This window comes from Perognathus longimembris, chromosome 13 (genome assembly GCF_023159225.1).
Source record: "Perognathus longimembris pacificus isolate PPM17 chromosome 13, ASM2315922v1, whole genome shotgun sequence".
Taxonomy (NCBI): Eukaryota; Metazoa; Chordata; class Mammalia; order Rodentia; family Heteromyidae; genus Perognathus; species Perognathus longimembris.
The window spans coordinates 22,765,345-22,782,853 of NC_063173.1; the positions used below are offsets into that span (position 1 = coordinate 22,765,345).

A 17,509-nucleotide genomic window follows, 5' to 3' on the forward strand; every position below is an offset into this window, starting at 1 on the left:
TTACAAAGTGTTCACTGTAAGATATCACTCGTCTGCAAATGTGTCAAGATTAATTTGTGCTAGCTTATTCACAAGTGTCAATAGTTAATTACTGTGTCATCTCTGGATGGCTAAATGACATTCTAACTTCTGATTTTTTTACAGGGTTCCTTTATGTTATTTTCCATTAGGGGCTGAGTCCATATTCCTACATGTGGGCAAATATTCAAGCATATAAAATACCAGACGTCACAACTCATTAAAATCAACAGAGCATATATTGCTCTATATACCCCTATAAAATACATGTAACTGAAAAGATAATTCCAGTAATAATGTCAAATTCCTAAAAACTGAACATTAATTTAGGTCTGTCTGATCTAAACATTAGAGACCACTCGATAGAACCATTGTTCTTAGAATAATGTACTCTATAAGACAAGCAAAACATTTGGAAAAGTGTTTCATTGTTTTTAAATAAAAGAGCTACATTTAAACTTTGCTTTTTCATTCTTTTTTTCTAAGCCAGTCAAGTCAAATTTTTTTAGTAGCCATGTGCTAATTTGTTTTTTATCATTTGCCTATGCTATAAATAGTGATCATATAATTTAACCTCCAAACCATGTCAACTTTTGCAAGTACAAGGAGTAGGGTACTAATAATTACACCGGAAAACAGGCATAAACCCGGGAATTTGGAGAAAACTCAGTTGTAAAGTTGCTCCAGTTCTAAGGACAGAGAAAATCATTGGGCCAGTGAGCTATAAGAGCCTCTGAGTGGGGCTGGGAATATGGCCTAGTGGCAAGAGAGCCTGCCTCCTATACATGAAGCCCTGGGTTCAATTCCCCAGCACCACATATATAGAAAACGGCCAGAAGGAGCACCGTGGCTCAAGTGGTAGAGTGCTAGCCTTGAGCAAAAAGAAGCCAGGGACAGTGCTCAGGCCCTGAGTTCAAGGCCCAGGACTAGCAAAAGTAAATAAATAAGAGAGCCTCTGAGTTTTCCTAGAACAGAATCCCTTCTCTGGATAAGAAAAAGAAGGCCCCAAGAGAAGCCACTTATTCAAAGTTAGCATTGGGATTACCTGTAATGCCCATGTCAATTAATATATAGGAGTAATTAATCAAATTGAACCTTCAAAACTAATGCATCACTTCAGTTACACCCAGTTGTTATGATGAGTTCTTTGCTCCCTACACACGGCCCTCGCAGGTTGTATTTTTTTTGTTTTGTTTTGTTTTGTTTTTATAACATTGGATTTCCCAAAGTTCTTTTACTTTCTTATTTTTATTTGTTACTTATTTTTTAAAAGAGAGCTTACAACAAATCAATTGATGTGATCACTTGCTGACATTGTACCTCTGGCACATTGTACCTCTCCAGTTCCTCAGATCCTTTTACAGGGCTCACCTGTTCTTGCTGTTGGCGGGCAAGGTCCATTTGCTGCCGTTGTTTCTCAATTTGTGAGGCTGCCAGTTTTTTCTGCTCATCGTGGGCTGCCAGGAGCTGCTCCCGTAAACTGATCAGCTGGGTAATCATGGTGGAGAGCTGCCGCTCTTTTTCTGCCAGGCTCTCAGGTGTACCTAAAATGGAAGCGAGAAGAGACCTCACAAGCTTGAGGAATGTCTGAAGGAATCAGGGAACAAAGGATAGAACTTAGAAAGGGGACTCCTTAGAGCCACTCATAGGGACACTTAGATATCTGGCACACCGAATGCAATTCCCCCCATTGTGAATGTGAGAATGCTACAGGGTAGTTACAGCAGCAGAATGAATGATTGGGTTCATTGTTTTCCTTGCCAAGAAAATGTACTGTCACCAATAAAATCCTTAATCTTCCCTCCACTTCTGAAAACAAAAGCAAAGCAGCAGAACTATTTACCTCCTTTGGTTTGCTAAGAAACCTATGAAATTTAGCATCAAAAAAAAAAAACTACAGGTGATATTAATATTATGTCATTACTTCTCAGTGACTTACATAGTTTTCAATAGCTAAGACATAGTAGGTGCTTATTAATAAATGTTATTTAATCGGTTTTCTAACCATTGTCCTTAAACTTTTTGTTTTCTGCAAAGATCTGCCTCTTAAATTCAGATGCTGTGGGTCAATCTCTTGGGCATGGAACAAGTTCTACAGAGAATAAAAACTGTCTCAGGTAAGAAAAAAAAAAAAACAGATTCCCCCCCCCCCCCATTAAGGATTCAAGCTAAAGTTTCCAAGTTCATCCTTAAAGGCAACAATGTTGCTGGGGGCCTGGGGAGTGCACCCTGAGCCCTTTGCCATTTGTCATTCTTCAAAAGGAAAAAACACATTTCGAGGTTGAAAAGGTTATGCATAAGGATATGCTGTTTAATGACTATGATGTCGCTGAGCACTTATGGTATGCACTAATGGTGCTGAACAGTCTTTTTATGGGCAAATTGCACAGCTCTCCTAAGTAAAGGGTACAGAATCCTTTTGTGAATCTAAATTAGAGCATTTTACCGCAGCATAAGATAAGAATTTCAACCCACTGTAGTTGAGCCACACAGGTTTCATTATGAAGAAATGATCTATGATTTGAAAGCTTTTCAGAAAGATGCCACCAGCTGTCAAAGGGGACAAAGATTGCCAATTTTTGTGTATGTGGAAGAGGAGACTTCCAACCTCCTATGAAACCTCCTCATTCCTATGAAGAAAGCATCAGAACAATCTAAGAAGTAAAAATATCTTAATGAGGAGTGATCCTATTTTTGAGTGACCCTAAGGGGCTCCACAGAGCATAGGCACTTTGTAAAGGGTGCTGGCCATTACCTGTTCTCCTATGTCTCATATGATCATTACAAGGTAAGACTGGAGAGCAGAGGAACTACCATACTGAGGGCCACGTCAGGCCTCTTCATCCCTACTGGAGTCCGTGTCCCTTAAAGAATCACAGATCTGAAAAAGGACTGATTTGAGACAAGGTCGGTGAAGGGAGTATATTCCACTGATAAAGAAACAAACACCATTACTGACCAATCTTTCTAGCTCCTTGGATTGATTTTAAAAGAAAATAGGTATATTTTAGGAATAGGAATTTAAGCTTTGTTTTGTTTATTTAAAAAGAACATCTTGATACAGAAACATAAACTACCAACATATAAAAACAGCTCTTAAAAGAGATCATCATCTCTTCAAAAGCATGGAATAAGTTGGAGCCATATGTATATTAGTATATACAAGAAAGAAAAGATGCAAGCACAGGAAATTCATATCTTTATTTCATTCTTTTTTATTTTAAGTACTACTTCCTGAAAGATACTGTATACTAGGAACTATATCAAGTGACCATACATATAAAAGTGAACTATAAATAAATAATTACAAATAAACAAATATTAACCAAATTTGGACGGCCTGTATTTAAGGAAGGTAGCCTCAAAAATAGAATATTAAAAAGAGGATAGATAAGAGCTAACTAGGCATAGAGTTGGAGGATTTGATCCAGATATTTCCAGAAAACAAGCAACACCTACCATGACAAGGTAAGTAAAACTCAACCAAAATAGCTGCCCAAAGATATTTGGTGGTCAAGGAGAAAACAATACAGGAAGAATTCCCACATATGTGTTGGGGTAAATAGTGTTTGTGTTTTCCAAAAATTGAACGAAGAAATACAGGAGAGTAACAGAGAAGGCCAGAAAGGTACAAAAATATTATAAGATTCAATCCCTGAGAAGGGGTCACTTTTTTTTTTTTTTTTGAGAAATGGAAGCTGAGGATACATGAGTGACGTAGGTTCCTCTGTCCAGGGTAAAGTCGAGATATGTACAGATGCACTGGAACTTCCATTCCTAGTAGATAACATACCTGAATTTTTGCAGAACAGCACCATTTAATTAAATGTTTTTACAAGTTTTCATGACATTTAAATTGTTTAATTGTAAATGTTCGGTGATAGCTAAATAAATCTTTCACTAAACTTAAACATATATTTAAGAAAAAATTAAGGCAGAAGGCTGGTGTGTGTGTGTGTGTATGTTGTTGTGTGTATGTTTGAACTATGAATAGTACATCTATTACAGAATTACAAACACAGCCATATAGCCCTGTAGGGTTCAAATTAAAACAAAATCAACGTACACAACATAATAGCGTACATTCTTTGAATGTGTAGGTTAATGTAAGTGTGTGCTCATTTTTCTGCTCAGTACCCATTGTACATGCTCAGATATAGTGGTTTAAAGACATACATTTATATCTAGAGTGATGGATTTTTCTGTTTCAATTAACAGTGAGTGTTTACACTGCTGTAAAAGAAATAATATCCAGTGTGAATCACTCTGAACAACCAACCTGTGAACGTAAGTTATTTCATCCCCAAACACTCAGTTACTCTAGAGATTTTTTGCCAGGGCATGGGAGCTAGAGGTACTCCAGAGAAAGACTAGACTGAAAGAACAGACAGTCCATTGGAGAAAATGGAGCAACCTAAATATGGCTGCTTATGTCAAGAAAGGCAAATGATCATAATATACTCTTTGAGTTAACTTAAGACTTTGTAGAAAATCTTATCTTAAATCACGTTTTAAACTTTGATAAAATCAACTTGGGAATCAAAGTAGAGCGGATTCTGAAGATCTGCCCAGGCCAGCAGAGGTCATCAGTAGCTGTCTATAGTCATCTGTTTCATATCCTTCAGGCTATCTTGGAATGATTGTCTACAAAGCATTGCCAGAAACAGCCTCTTCTGCCTCCCACACAAAAACAGGAGTAGCTTCATAAACCACAAAAAGGGAACTAGAGAAAAAGCTTCTGTACACAGCTTCTCCACAAGTCAGCGTGCCTGCTTTTATCCGATATCACACACAGTGTGCGCTTGACACTCTCCACTAGAAACTGTATCTATTCTCCAACTCCAAAGACAGAGCAGCAGGTTTTTTTTTTCTTCTTCTTTTCTTTTGTTCCATGGGGTCGTCTTTATCCCCAAACCACATCTGTCTTGAGTTTCTCTCAGATTAGTCAGGTGGATCAGTGCTCCCCAGGGCCTGCTCCAGCTGAAGTATTTTAATTTGACTAAACACCTGATTTATTTTATCTCTCCGATGAGAAAGGCAGTTTGTCTTAATAGAGCCTGTCAGCCCACAGCCCCATTCACAGCAATTTACAGGCAGCCAGGGACGCTGGAAGAGAAGAGTGCCGTGATTCTGTATTTTATCCTCCTCCAGAAAGCACCTAAAAGCAGCTATTCACTGCTACTGCATGTGGCATTTTAGAACTGAATTAGCTTTTTATTCAAGTAACTACACTTGTTGTGAATAGCTTATCTGTAAAATTGCTACATTCACTACTGATTTTATTAACCTTTGGCTCTATCACAAAATGGTCTTTAGTTAGGAAAGACCTTTAAAATTGACACATTTTTTTTTCTGAGGGGCCTTTATTCCAGTGACTTCAGATTTACTGAATTTGATCCACTGAATTCTTTACCAGTTGTACTTAAATTTTTGAGTCTCAATAGGAAGTCAATAGTGCGTAAATAAGGAAACGCTTTCCAGAATGTAAATATGAAGGCAATTTCCCTCATCAAAAGTTTTCAAATACCATCTTTTATTATTATAACAGTTTTAAAATCAGCCCTCTAGCCTTCCTAATCTGAAGAACTTGGGACAAACTAACGGAAATAGATTTTTTTAAACTTTGCAAACCATAACTACCTGTACTTAGGCACAGAGCCACAGAGAAAACAAGCAGTGAGAATTTAAGTAAAATATAATCATTATATATCTTATTGTATTTATTAATAAAATAATTTCTACATTAAGAAAATTAAGATCAGAAATTGAGTTTAAATTTTATTTTAAAGCCTTTTTTTCCCTAAACATCATTCCATAAAAGTCAGCACCACAATCTGCCAGTTAATGTTGCCCATATGAAGTATATGTAATTAAAATCAGTGGTGCTAGAAATAAGTCTGGGCATTGGGAAGTCACTGAAGACTCCATACTGGACAAGGCAGAAAACCTGAGAGTACTTTATAAATGCAGATTTGCCTCAGCTCCTTGGAAGTATTCCTAAACCTGTAACTTTGACTATATAACAATTTTGAACCGGTCATTCTCTTCATCTTGTTCTCTGGAAGTGGATCACTGCAATGTCATCATAGCTAGATTTTTCTGACAGGAAAATCCAGAAATGAGCACAGGATGTGAAGAAACACATTTAAGGAGATACAGAGGAAAAATAATACAATGATAGCTAAATTAACTTTAGGGAATTTCTCTGCATTTTTAAAAATTTTCTAATGAAACAAAGGACAATGGTGTTACAATAATATTTACCAAGCCAAATAAAAGTAATAATCCACACATGAAATTACCTAGAAACATGCCCAGGCGAACATAAAGTAAAACAATATACACCAAAACTGTTCTACTCAATGGATCTCTGCACAAGTTACTTTAACAAACTTAATGGAAGTTAACAATAAAAAAAAATCACAAGAATCCTGGTCAACTACATAGAAAAAAAAATCTATGTTTAGAATAATGGGAAAGGCTGGCAGTGACACTAGAGTGGAGAGCCAATGAAGATATACTTTTCCTACATCAATCCTAGAAAGATTAAAGCACTTAACAGTAATTCCAAAGCAACATCAATCAAGGAGCTGAGCCAACAATCCAGAAAGATTTTAAATTAAGTTGAAAAGAAAAGCTCTTCAGAATCAATTGCCTGGTCAGTTCTAATTTTTTTTTAATGGACATTGTTTGAGAAGAAAGCCCAAATACAATGCTAGCCATAAAAGCAGGCTACATTTGATCTTTTCTGCCCACACATAACCTGGTTTAACTGCAATAGCTCACACTCCATCCACTCTCACGTCGCATGGACTGTCTTTGTGATGTTTCACTTCACAAGCTCAGTTCATCATTTAGCATTGGCCTTTTTTGATACAGCCTTCTTTTAAATGTCACAAAATAGAGCAGCAAAAAGTCAACAAGAAAAAAATAATAGTAAACAGGGTAAACTGAAGAAACCAACAATCTATCAGAAGGTTTCCTGACAAAAGTTACTTTGTGGTGACTGCCTGAGAAAGGAATCCTGTCCCTGTGTCCCAGCAGCTAATTTGAGTTCTGAATTCAACAGCACTTTTCAAAGCTTTCTCCTCTAAGGGCCCCAGTGCATCATAAAGATAAAGGATTTCAGTACAAAAAGAAGAAGAAGAAAAAGAAAAAAAAAACACCACAAAGACCTCTATTATCTTATCAGTCTTTGGTTACAACAGCTGAACCAATATGACTAAATTCTGAATGACTTTTTTCAAAACAGCAGAATACTGGAATTCCTTTGTTTTCCCATCAGTCAGCCATTGTCATTGCTCCCATATGCTACCGTCTAGTGCTCAGTAAATAAAAAGTTTAATAAATGCAGCAATTGTGCTCTTAGGAATCACTTTGGGACCCCTACACAGGAAGTGTACCTCATGGTTAGTGGTACAGGCCTCTCTCTCTCTCTCTCTCTCTCTCTCTCTCTCTTCTCTCTCTCTACTGACTATATGAGAATTTCCTTTTAAAAATGTACACAATTCTCATTGAAAATATCTTTTAAGCCTACTGTGTACAAACAAGACAAGGAGACCCAGGTACTCCTGACCTTATTGCTTTCCTGTCTATACCAGATACACTCACCTCTCCTTTAGCTTCCTTTCTTTCTGACTGCAACAGGAAGTCTTATTTCCTGGATCAACTGAGGTCTATTCATGTTGCAGATCTTAATAGAGCAAGAACAATCCATGGAATTCTGCCATCTAGGCTTCCAATCTCACAGCTGGGCCTTTGGCCCATTGTGCTTTATTAGCCAATCACTTTTGGATCCGGAAATGAAGATATCCTGAAAGTTCCTCAGCACAAGACAGACTGCCTTTACATTACTGTTCTCTATGGATGACAATCAGTCAATGGCTACATAAAAACAATCATTTCTAGACTTGCTGAAACACGGAATTCTTTGGTCCTTTATAGGCACGGGGGAGATGGGGGAGACAATGAAAGACTTTGTCCCATTATCACAAAGTTTTTGCAGACTTGCTTCTTAAGAGACTCCCTCAGAGTTAGGAGATAGCAGAGGAAGAAGAAAAACAGACTTCATTCATGAGGCATTGTCTTAAAAGCTCTTATGCATTATGCTATTTCTCACCCTAAAAGTTACATTGTTATTTTCATTTCACAGATGAAAAACTGAACTTCTGAAAGGTAAAGGCCCTTGGCCAAGTCACAAAGTGTTTGAATTCAAATCCAAGTGTTCTTTCTGATTCCTAATCCAAGAAGGTCTGGAGGCTTAAAAGTGAGATGTCTTCATCCTCTTAATCCTGAGGATGCGTAGGAAGTTCTCAACATCAGCAGAAATGTTCTAAGGGACCTACATAGTATTTTCATGCCATGAAAAGCTTAGAGATATATGGCTTTAATGGAAAATAAATACACAAGTTTCAGTAAAGCTTTTTTACAAAATAAACTACAAAATTTAACAAGGAAATCAGAACACCAAAAAGGTCAGTAAATTGAACTTGACCACCTTATAGATATGAACACAGATCTTGACACTAAATGACATGGTTGGAGTTATTCAGGAAATTAGCAACCAGTCTGGCAGACAAGATCGCCTGTATGCATATTCCCTCAGCATACTCTTCTTTCCCCAAATAGCATATGGTCTCCTGGTTCCAAGCCCAAATACAAAGATTATGCAGGCCACGGCATTCTCTGGCATTCTCCAACAGTCTCCAACATTCCAAATACAATATTTACAACACCCAGGAAAGTCTGAGAAATACACTCAAATATTTGCATTAATCAAGTGTGCTGCTGCCCCAGGGTGCAGTGTCTGTAGGCTAAGACAATTAAGGGGTCTCCTACCACAGGATGATTTTCTACATACCAGCGTAGAATATGAGAAAAATATTGTTTACATATTCAGAAGCTTTTAATTATAAAAGTTAAATGAGGCTGAGATCTGAGGCTCATGGTTCAAAAGCAGTCTGGGCAGAAAAGTCTGTGAAACTCTTATCTCCAATTAACCACCAGAAAACTGGAAGTGGAGCTTAAGTGGAAGTGACTCAAGTAGTAGAACTCTAGCCTTGAGCAAAAAACCTCAAGGACAGTGCCCAAGCCCTGCGTTCTAGCTCCACAACCAGCAAAAGAAAAAAGTTAAATGAAAGTGAATATACGTTTGTTCAACCTATCAACAATCATTTTAAATCACAAATAGAATGTCCTATTCTCATAGTAAAACATTCTTTTTCAAAAATGCAGAGAAAAGCTTGGTTCAGGTCTTAAAAGAGAACCATTCATAAAATAATCATGCTATAAATGAAATTTCTAAAGAAGTTTCTCAAATGGATTTTCTAGTCTTAAAATGTTCAATATTTTACAATGGTCAGAGCAAAAAAAAAAAGGAGTCTTCAACTATTTTTTAAGTTAAAATCAATAACTGAGTATGCAATCCAGACCAAGAAGAGAAAAATGATTGAGCCTTATAAAGCTGAAAATATGTAAATAAATGTAGTGGTAGTAAAAAATAACTCAGCAATTTTGAACATCACCTTTTTGAAGAGATATCTCTGAAATCATTGAATGTGAAGACAAAAATATTTAAAGAATTCACTCCTGAAAGATGGTTATGGAAAGAGATAATCTCAGGCATAAACTCCCTCCTAGAGTCTCTTAACTCCTTACCCAAGTTTAAATCCTCCACTGTGAATGACATAATAATCCATGGTATATCACACCTATGATCCTAGCTAGTTGGGAGGCCAAATCAGGGAGGATTGTAGTTCAAGGCCAAGGCAAGCTGAAAAGTTAATCTCCACTGTCCAATCTCCAATTGTCCAACAAAATCCAGGCTAGAGGCATGGCTCAATAAGTGCCAGACTGGAGCCAATAAGCCAAGTGAGTACCAGACCCCTGAGTTCAGGCTCCAATACTAGGGGGAAAAATTATGATTATGCCACCCATAATTCTATAGAAAAGAATCAGTGGAGAAGAAAAGCAAATGATAGGCCATAGTGTTTGCTTCCTACCTGCATATCCTCTCTGGAAGGGCAGAATCTATGTCACACGTGTCTTTGTGACAAAGGGCAGTTCTAACAATGCCTAGCATGTATTTAGAGCTAACAGCTAACTCTAAACGATTAGTTTTCAAAACAGTTGGAAGTAAAGAGTCACAGCAGTGAACAAACTCATGGAATTTCTTGAGCTCTGGGAGTATTGAAACCATATTGAGTTGCTTCCAGTACAGTAACCATTATAACTGAACTAAACTCATCTCCACTGCAGTGCAAGTAGTATAAAATCAAACACAATGTAAAGATAGAAGTAATTTTCAAAATTCAAATATAAAAGAAATATATATTTAAATTCAATGAACATTTTTTTGAGTTCCTGTGATGGCCCATATATTTGCTATGTTAGGGTTAGTTCACAGTATCTTTATCTGTATTTTAACCAACTTGGGAAATCTGAGCAGGAAAAAGTTAAAAAATATGTCCAGGATAACTCACTAAAGACAAAATCCCAAATTAGTTGGTATAATCCTTAAGCCTAGCTTCTTCCTGGGAAATCACGAATGTTTTATGTGAAAAAGAAAAATGGGAAAAAGATGCCAATTTAAGACAATGATTTCATATATAGTCTTCATAGAAAGAGAGAGTACATTTAAAAATTTGTTGTACGTTATTGGTAAATCTAATAATATTAAAAAATAAAACAATTTATGTTTAGGATAATTATAATTTAACATTATTGAAGAATAATCATAAATGAAAGCTAGTGGCTAAGGAGACTAAGTCTACACCAAAGAATTTGAAATGGCTCTCAAAATGTTAAATCTGGAAATTCAATATTGATGTTTGAAAACAATTTCCAATTAGCAGAATCAGCTAGAGAACTACATACATTACACAAACAAAGCATTTACATGGGAAATGTTTCAAAAGAGTTTATACACTGGAGAAACCATTTGTTAGGTTACCTTCTTCCATGAAAATTGACTTAAATATGAAGATATTATTGCACCTGAATTGCCCAGAGAAATAACTGCCAAAGGAGCTAAAGCTGGTTAACAAACTAATTCACTTTTTCTAATGCCACCAAAGCTTTACTTTGAAAGGACAGTATTTAAAAAATAATTCGATTGTAGGTAATTTTTAAAAGTTAGAAAATGGCCTCACAGTGTCACTGTAGATTGGTCTACATTAGTGTTTCCTAACATTTTAAAATCAATATACCTACTACTTTCTTGAACTTTAGAAAGTAAATCAACTGGGAAAAATCTTGACTTGCAGGGGTATCAAAATGTAGATTAAGAAAATTCATTCTACATAGAGAATAAACTTTTAGAAGCTATAAGGAACCCATTCAAATATTTTCCTTTATTTATAAAAATAATCTTAATTAATTTAAATTAAATTTATTTGCAGCTCATTTTAATTTATTTATAGCTCATTTCTTTTATAGCTACAAGATTCAAAGTTTTAAGAACTAAGGTGCTCCTTGACTTTATAAGAACAATATATCTTTTCTTCATCATAATAATCTATATGATATCACTTAATCTCTTTAAAATCTTGATGAATTCTTTCTGTCTAAATAATGTACTCTGATTTGAATAATATTCAATTATCATGAAGGACAAAATAGCTATTTTATGTTCCTTGACAAAGCTAATTTACCTAATAATCTTCTTGGCAATAATAATGTATAAAATCATTTGAGTAACTTGTCATTTGTTATTAATTTGTTGATCATTAGGTCGTCGCCAACACCTAGCATAAACAGTTCCAGATAAAGAGTGGATCTTCAGAAAACATATGTTGGAATTCTATCATGTGATGTCATCCATATAATTAGTGCATGCTCCAAACTAGGATATATATTTTTTTTTCCAATTGTGGAGCTTGAACTCTGGGCCTGGGTGCTGTCCTTGAGCTCTTGAGCTCAAGGCTAGTGCTCTACTACTTGAGCCACAGCACCAATTCCTGGCCTGGCTTTGAACCATTATCCTCAGATCTCCACCTCCTGAGATGCTAGGATTACAGGTGTGAGCCACTGGTACCCTGCAAGATATTTCTTAAATGGAAGGAGATACTATTAATTACACACCCAAACAGAGGACAAAATCCAGTATAATCTCAAGTGAACTAGGATTTATGGATAACTCATTTTCATTTAGATGAATTCCTGACTGAATTACATTACAAAAATTATATAGTTGATAAATTTTATTAAAATTCCATGACACAAATTTATGCAATTTTCAAGGATGAAACACGGATGATAAAACCTACAGAATAAGTAGGTTTAATACATCACTATTGATAAATAAAACTCATAAAACAAATACATAACTGTAAATTTAAGTATAGATAAGTAGATATAAATATAGATAGGTAAATTGAAATGATATATTATCTGGAATAAATATAATAATATACAAGTTCTAATCATCTTGAGTTCATATATATTGTGTAAATGTACTTTATTTTCCATGTATTTTGAAAATAATATTTAAATTTGACATTCATGGAAGGAATAACCCATTTTTCATAAAAATTTACTTTCTCATAAAAGTTAATCAATGGGATATTCAGGTCATATTAGGTATTTTTTCTTTATAGAAGAAACAACCTTATAATTTAACTTATTAATTTAAGTCAACAACACAAAAATGCCTATGTAATATTTGTCAAGAGTATTGAAACCTAGATTTTATAGTATTATAGATATATAGTTGCTTTAATAATAGATGTTAAGTACCTAACTACCTTTTATATGATGAAAATATAAACATATAAATCAATGAAAAATTTACATTTATTTAAAAGTCTAAAGGCATAGGTATACAAAATAAAGACGCAATGAAATTTATCACAAAGGGGAGAATAGTAATATGATATCTTATTCTAGCTAAAAATGGTAAAACAAAACTTTCCTAATGAAATAACGTAATTCAACCAAATATTCACAATTCTAGACAAGATTTACATTCCAACAAAAGCCAGAGAGTCAGTGACTTTTAAGTAAATACCATGGCGGGTTGATTGGGTGGGGGAAGCATTTCTCTTTATTCTATAAAAATGTTTCAGAGAATTCACATTCCCATAATCACACCACCAAGATTATTGTAATTAAGTCCCTACGTAATTGATAGAATCATTATTTACCCAATTTCTTACTAACATAAAATACAATTCCCAAATTATGTGTAAGAGCATGAAAGTAGCTAACTATCCCCTCCAGGACTGAGTCATGCCTGAGTTCCGATCATATTTTCAAGTTTAGTCAAGTTGTTCTGTGTGTGTGTGTGTGTGTGTGTGTTTAATCAGAGATAAAAGTCTTTAAAGTGAGACCCTCAAATCTCAACTTCTGGATAGCTAGAATTATAGGTGGGAGCCACCTATAATGCCCTTCCTGGAAGTTTTTAGGCATTCCTTTATAGGAATCCCTAGCTTATATAGTGATTGATTAGTTCCCCAAAAGTAAGATACATAAGCAGGAAGATGAGGGTTTCTTTTAAGTGGAAAATTTCTAAAATAATATACCATGCACTCATCTAAAAATTTTGAAGACTCCAAAATTCATAAGGCAAGTGATTGAATCAGTATGCACTACAGCCCATTATAACTAAATATAGGTTCGATGTATTTCAGGTTTCTTTCTGTTTTTGTTCTTTTTTTTTTCCACTTTCATCTTTTCCCACCTTCCTTCTTTCTTATGGGGACCTAACTGAGTTAAATAGTAACAACATTAGAAGAAAATTTAGTTTTCTGACATCTTTTTTTCCAAGCAAAGAGGAAGCCAACTAAGAAAAAATAGAGATAAAAGTAATCAGGTATACGTCAGTCTGCACATTGTGGCAAATGAGATGAATGAAACAAATAACAAAACTCAACCAAAAAAATTCGTATTGCCAGTGTGAGTTTTTGGCTGATATATTCTAAGTAATAAAATACACTTTGAATTTTAGCAAAAATACTTCCAATGTTTAATTATCTTTGCAACAAACCAAAGACAAAAGTTCCCAGGATATCAGACATGGTTAAATTCCAATGTAAACACTTAAATTCATTCAGGAGCTAAATATAAACATATGAAGTGGCTGCTCTTTGGAATTATCAAGGCAACTAAGAACAAGGGTAATCAAGAGTTGACTACATATAACTTCTGTTTCATCCATTTGGTCAAATGAACAAAACAACCAACAACAGCTTGGAAGCAAACCTATGAAGGAAGGGAAGGAGGAAGGGACGGAGGGAGGGAAGGAAGAGGAGTTTTTTCTGTCATCTCAAGAAATACAAGATAGACACCATCAACAAGACAATGATCATTATCATTATATAATAAAACTCATAGTAGAAACTCTACCAGGGTGGTTACTGTATCAAGATTAAAACTATATAGTAAGTAATTTTTCAAAGTTAAGCTACTCATTTTAATCTACTTTCCCACTGAATTTGTGAGGTGATAATCTATCATAAAAATGGATTTAGTTTAAACACTTAACTCAAAATGTGTTCCTGACATTAAGCTTAGTTTCAAATCTAATGTCCTCCATACTTCAAAACATCTTACTCTTCTATACTGCTATCCAAAATAAATTTTCTTATTTCAAAACTTTCACAGCTTTCATTAGCTCCAAACTAACAATGTGTTTATTTTCCCAATCTAAAGTCCAAGATTGATTTCATGCACTGAGACTAGAGACCTGGAAGAAGAGTGTGAAAGTACGTAATGTATCTGGTATTTGCATATGTCTCTAAGTCTAAATCTATTTACCAACAAATAGATCTTACTTAGGTCATTGCTTAATTGCACTTCTTGGAGGAACAATGTAAGGAAAAAAATGTTTTCCCTAATCAAAACAGCTTACGCAATTCCTACTATTTTCCATCTATAGTTCTACTACAAACTATTCCTGAAAATAGTTTTTATTAATTTCCTGCCTGTTCCAAAAAATTAAAATATTCCTTTAAAAATGTATGCTTATTTAGGCATAGAAAACCACTGTAATAAAGAATCAGAGATATTCAATCTAAATTTACAAATAAGAAAGTGAACAATTAGAAGGGGAAAGTGACATGCTTGATATTAGATAGTTGTTTTGCTAGTGGCAAGGCTAGGACTACAAGTAGAAGTCGTTTCTCACCTGCTGCTCTTCACCCCTATGCACCCCAAAGCCTGGCACAGACTAGACAAGTACACACTGAGATATATGGAGCCTTAGAAGCAAAAGTCCTGAACCTCTGATCAGAGCTCTTTCCCCATAACCTGCCATTTGTTCTTCTTAAAAATCAAGTGAAATAATCCATTTAAAAGGTCTTGGTACATAGTTGATTTTGTTCTTTATTCTTCCCAATCCATTTAAGAAAGAATATGGATTCCTTACTTATTTCCATTTCCCATGTCTGACAAGGAAATGCCAGTCAAGATGGCAGAAGCAATACATGGTAAAAAAATATTTTTAAAACGACTTTCCCAAGCCAGGTGCCAGTGGCTCATACATGTAATCCCAGCTACTCAGGAGTCTGAGATCTGAGGATCGTGGTTTGAAACCAGTCTGGGCAGGGAAGTCCATGAGATTCTTATCTCCAATTAATCATCAGAAAGGCTGGAAGTAAAGCTGTGGCTCAAGTGGTAGAGCACTACCCTTGAGCAAAAGAAGCTCAGAGACAGTGCTCAAGCCCAGAGCTCAAGCCTCAGGACCTGCAACAAAACAAAAAAACCAAAAGCACTTTTAAAGAATTTTGTTCTAGAAGCAGCTGTGAGTTTTCCTGTGTGTGATAAGGAAGTTAATCACAGGTAAAACTACTAAAGAAAATGCAAACCAGAATGTGTTTATAGGAAAAATAGTTGCATATGGACTTTGAATTACCTCAGTGCCAATCATTGATCATGGAACATCATGGGATGGCAAAATATGATCTTTTCAGTGTGCCATGCATGTATTTAAAAGTAAGAATACCTGAGAAATTCTCCAGATATGAACTTCCTTTAAATAAGAACAAAGACTATATAAAAAACAATAATCGGCGCTGAGAATATGGCTTAGTGGTAGAGTACTTGCCTTGCATGCATGAAGCCCTGTGTTCTATTTATGTATTTGTTTGTTCGTTTTGGTTGATCATGGGCCTTGAACTCAGGGCCTGAGCACTGTCCCTGGCTTCTTTTTTTTTTTTTTTTTTTTTTTTTTGGCCAGTCCTGGGCCTTGGACTCAGGGCCTGAGCACTGTCCCTGGCTTCTTCTCGCTCAAGGCTAGCACTCTGCCACTTGAGCCACAGCGCCGCTTCTGGCCGTTTTCTGTATATGTGGTGCTGGGGAATCGAACCTAGGGTCTCGTGTATCCGAGGCAGGCACTCTTGCCACTAGACTATATCCCCAGCCCCAACCTGGCTTCTTTTTACTCAAGGCTAGCACTCTACCACTTGAGCCATAGCACCACTTCTGGCTTTTTCTATATATGTGGTGTTGAGGAATCGAACCCAGGGCTTTATGTATATGAGGCAAGCACTTTACCACAAGGCGATATTCCCAGCCCCAAACCCTGTGTTCTAATTCCTTAGCACCACATAAACAGAAAAGGCTGGAAGTGGCACTTTAGCTCAAGTGGTAGATTATTAGCCTTGAGCAAAAAGAAGCCAGGCACAGTGCTCGGGATTGGAAAAAAAAAAAAAAAACACCTAAATTCTTGAAAACCAGATGGGGAGGAAATATCAACAAATTAAATAATCATAAAAATCAGGGCCAGAGGCTATGGTTCATATCTGCAATCCCCATTACTTGGGAGGCAGAGATGGCAAGATCATGGCTTAAAGGCCAGATTGAAAAAAAAAAAAATAGCAAGACTATCTAAAAGAAAAATCCAAGTATGATAGTAACTGCCTGGAGCGCCATCAACAAGAATATGTAGCAGGATCATAGTCTGAGTGTGGCCCTAGGCAAAAGCTGAAGACCTTAATCTAAAAAAAAAACCCATAAAACAACGGAAGCAGAAGGAGAAGGTATGGGAATACAGCTCAAGTCATAGAGCACTCACCCAGCAATCCTGAGGCTTTCAGTTCAAACAAAAACCAAAATTGGCACACTCAGAGTACAGGTCAAGAGAAATGTAGGGAGTTATGAAGATTCACTCAACAATCAAACAAGACTAGATAAATCACCCAAAAATATTTCGAGTAAGGGCTTATTAGCATACAAAAAATCAGAAATACTTTAAAAGGAAAAATAGCGTGTTGCTTATTTTGTAATTTTAAGATGCTTAGTAGGAGCCTATCAGAGTGCATAAAATGTTTTGTTGTCTACAAAGTGTGACGTAAATTAGGAGATCTACGTTCCAGTTTTGATTTGCTACCTTGAATAAGTAACTTGTTAGGTCTCTATTAACCTAGATATAAAAATTACAGATTGGGCCAGGCACCAGTGGCTTACACGTATAATCCTAGCTATTCAGGAGTCTGAGATCTGAAGATCACAGTTCGAACCAGCCCTGGAATAAAAGTCCTCTGGGAGACCCTTA

At 35.8% G+C, this 17,509-nt stretch overlaps 1 protein-coding gene and 1 long non-coding RNA gene across 29 annotated transcripts in view; one reads left to right on the forward strand and one right to left on the reverse strand.

The window, feature by feature from the left end:
- Sox6 (SRY-box transcription factor 6) overlaps positions 1–17,509 on the reverse strand; it is a 538,528-nt gene that overhangs the window by 187,090 nt on the left and 333,929 nt on the right. For all 28 annotated transcript variants that reach the window (XM_048360339.1, XM_048360343.1, XM_048360350.1 and 25 more), the window contains one exon: positions 1,390–1,562. In XM_048360339.1, the coding sequence (XP_048216296.1) occupies positions 1,390–1,562 (173 nt within the window). The remainder of the gene's footprint in view (positions 1–1,389; positions 1,563–17,509) is intronic.
- Positions 985–17,392, forward strand: LOC125361751. The gene is made up of 4 exons (XR_007212988.1): positions 985–1,191; positions 3,585–3,589; positions 12,371–12,386; positions 17,382–17,392. It is a non-coding gene; the product is annotated as an uncharacterized LOC125361751 (long non-coding RNA).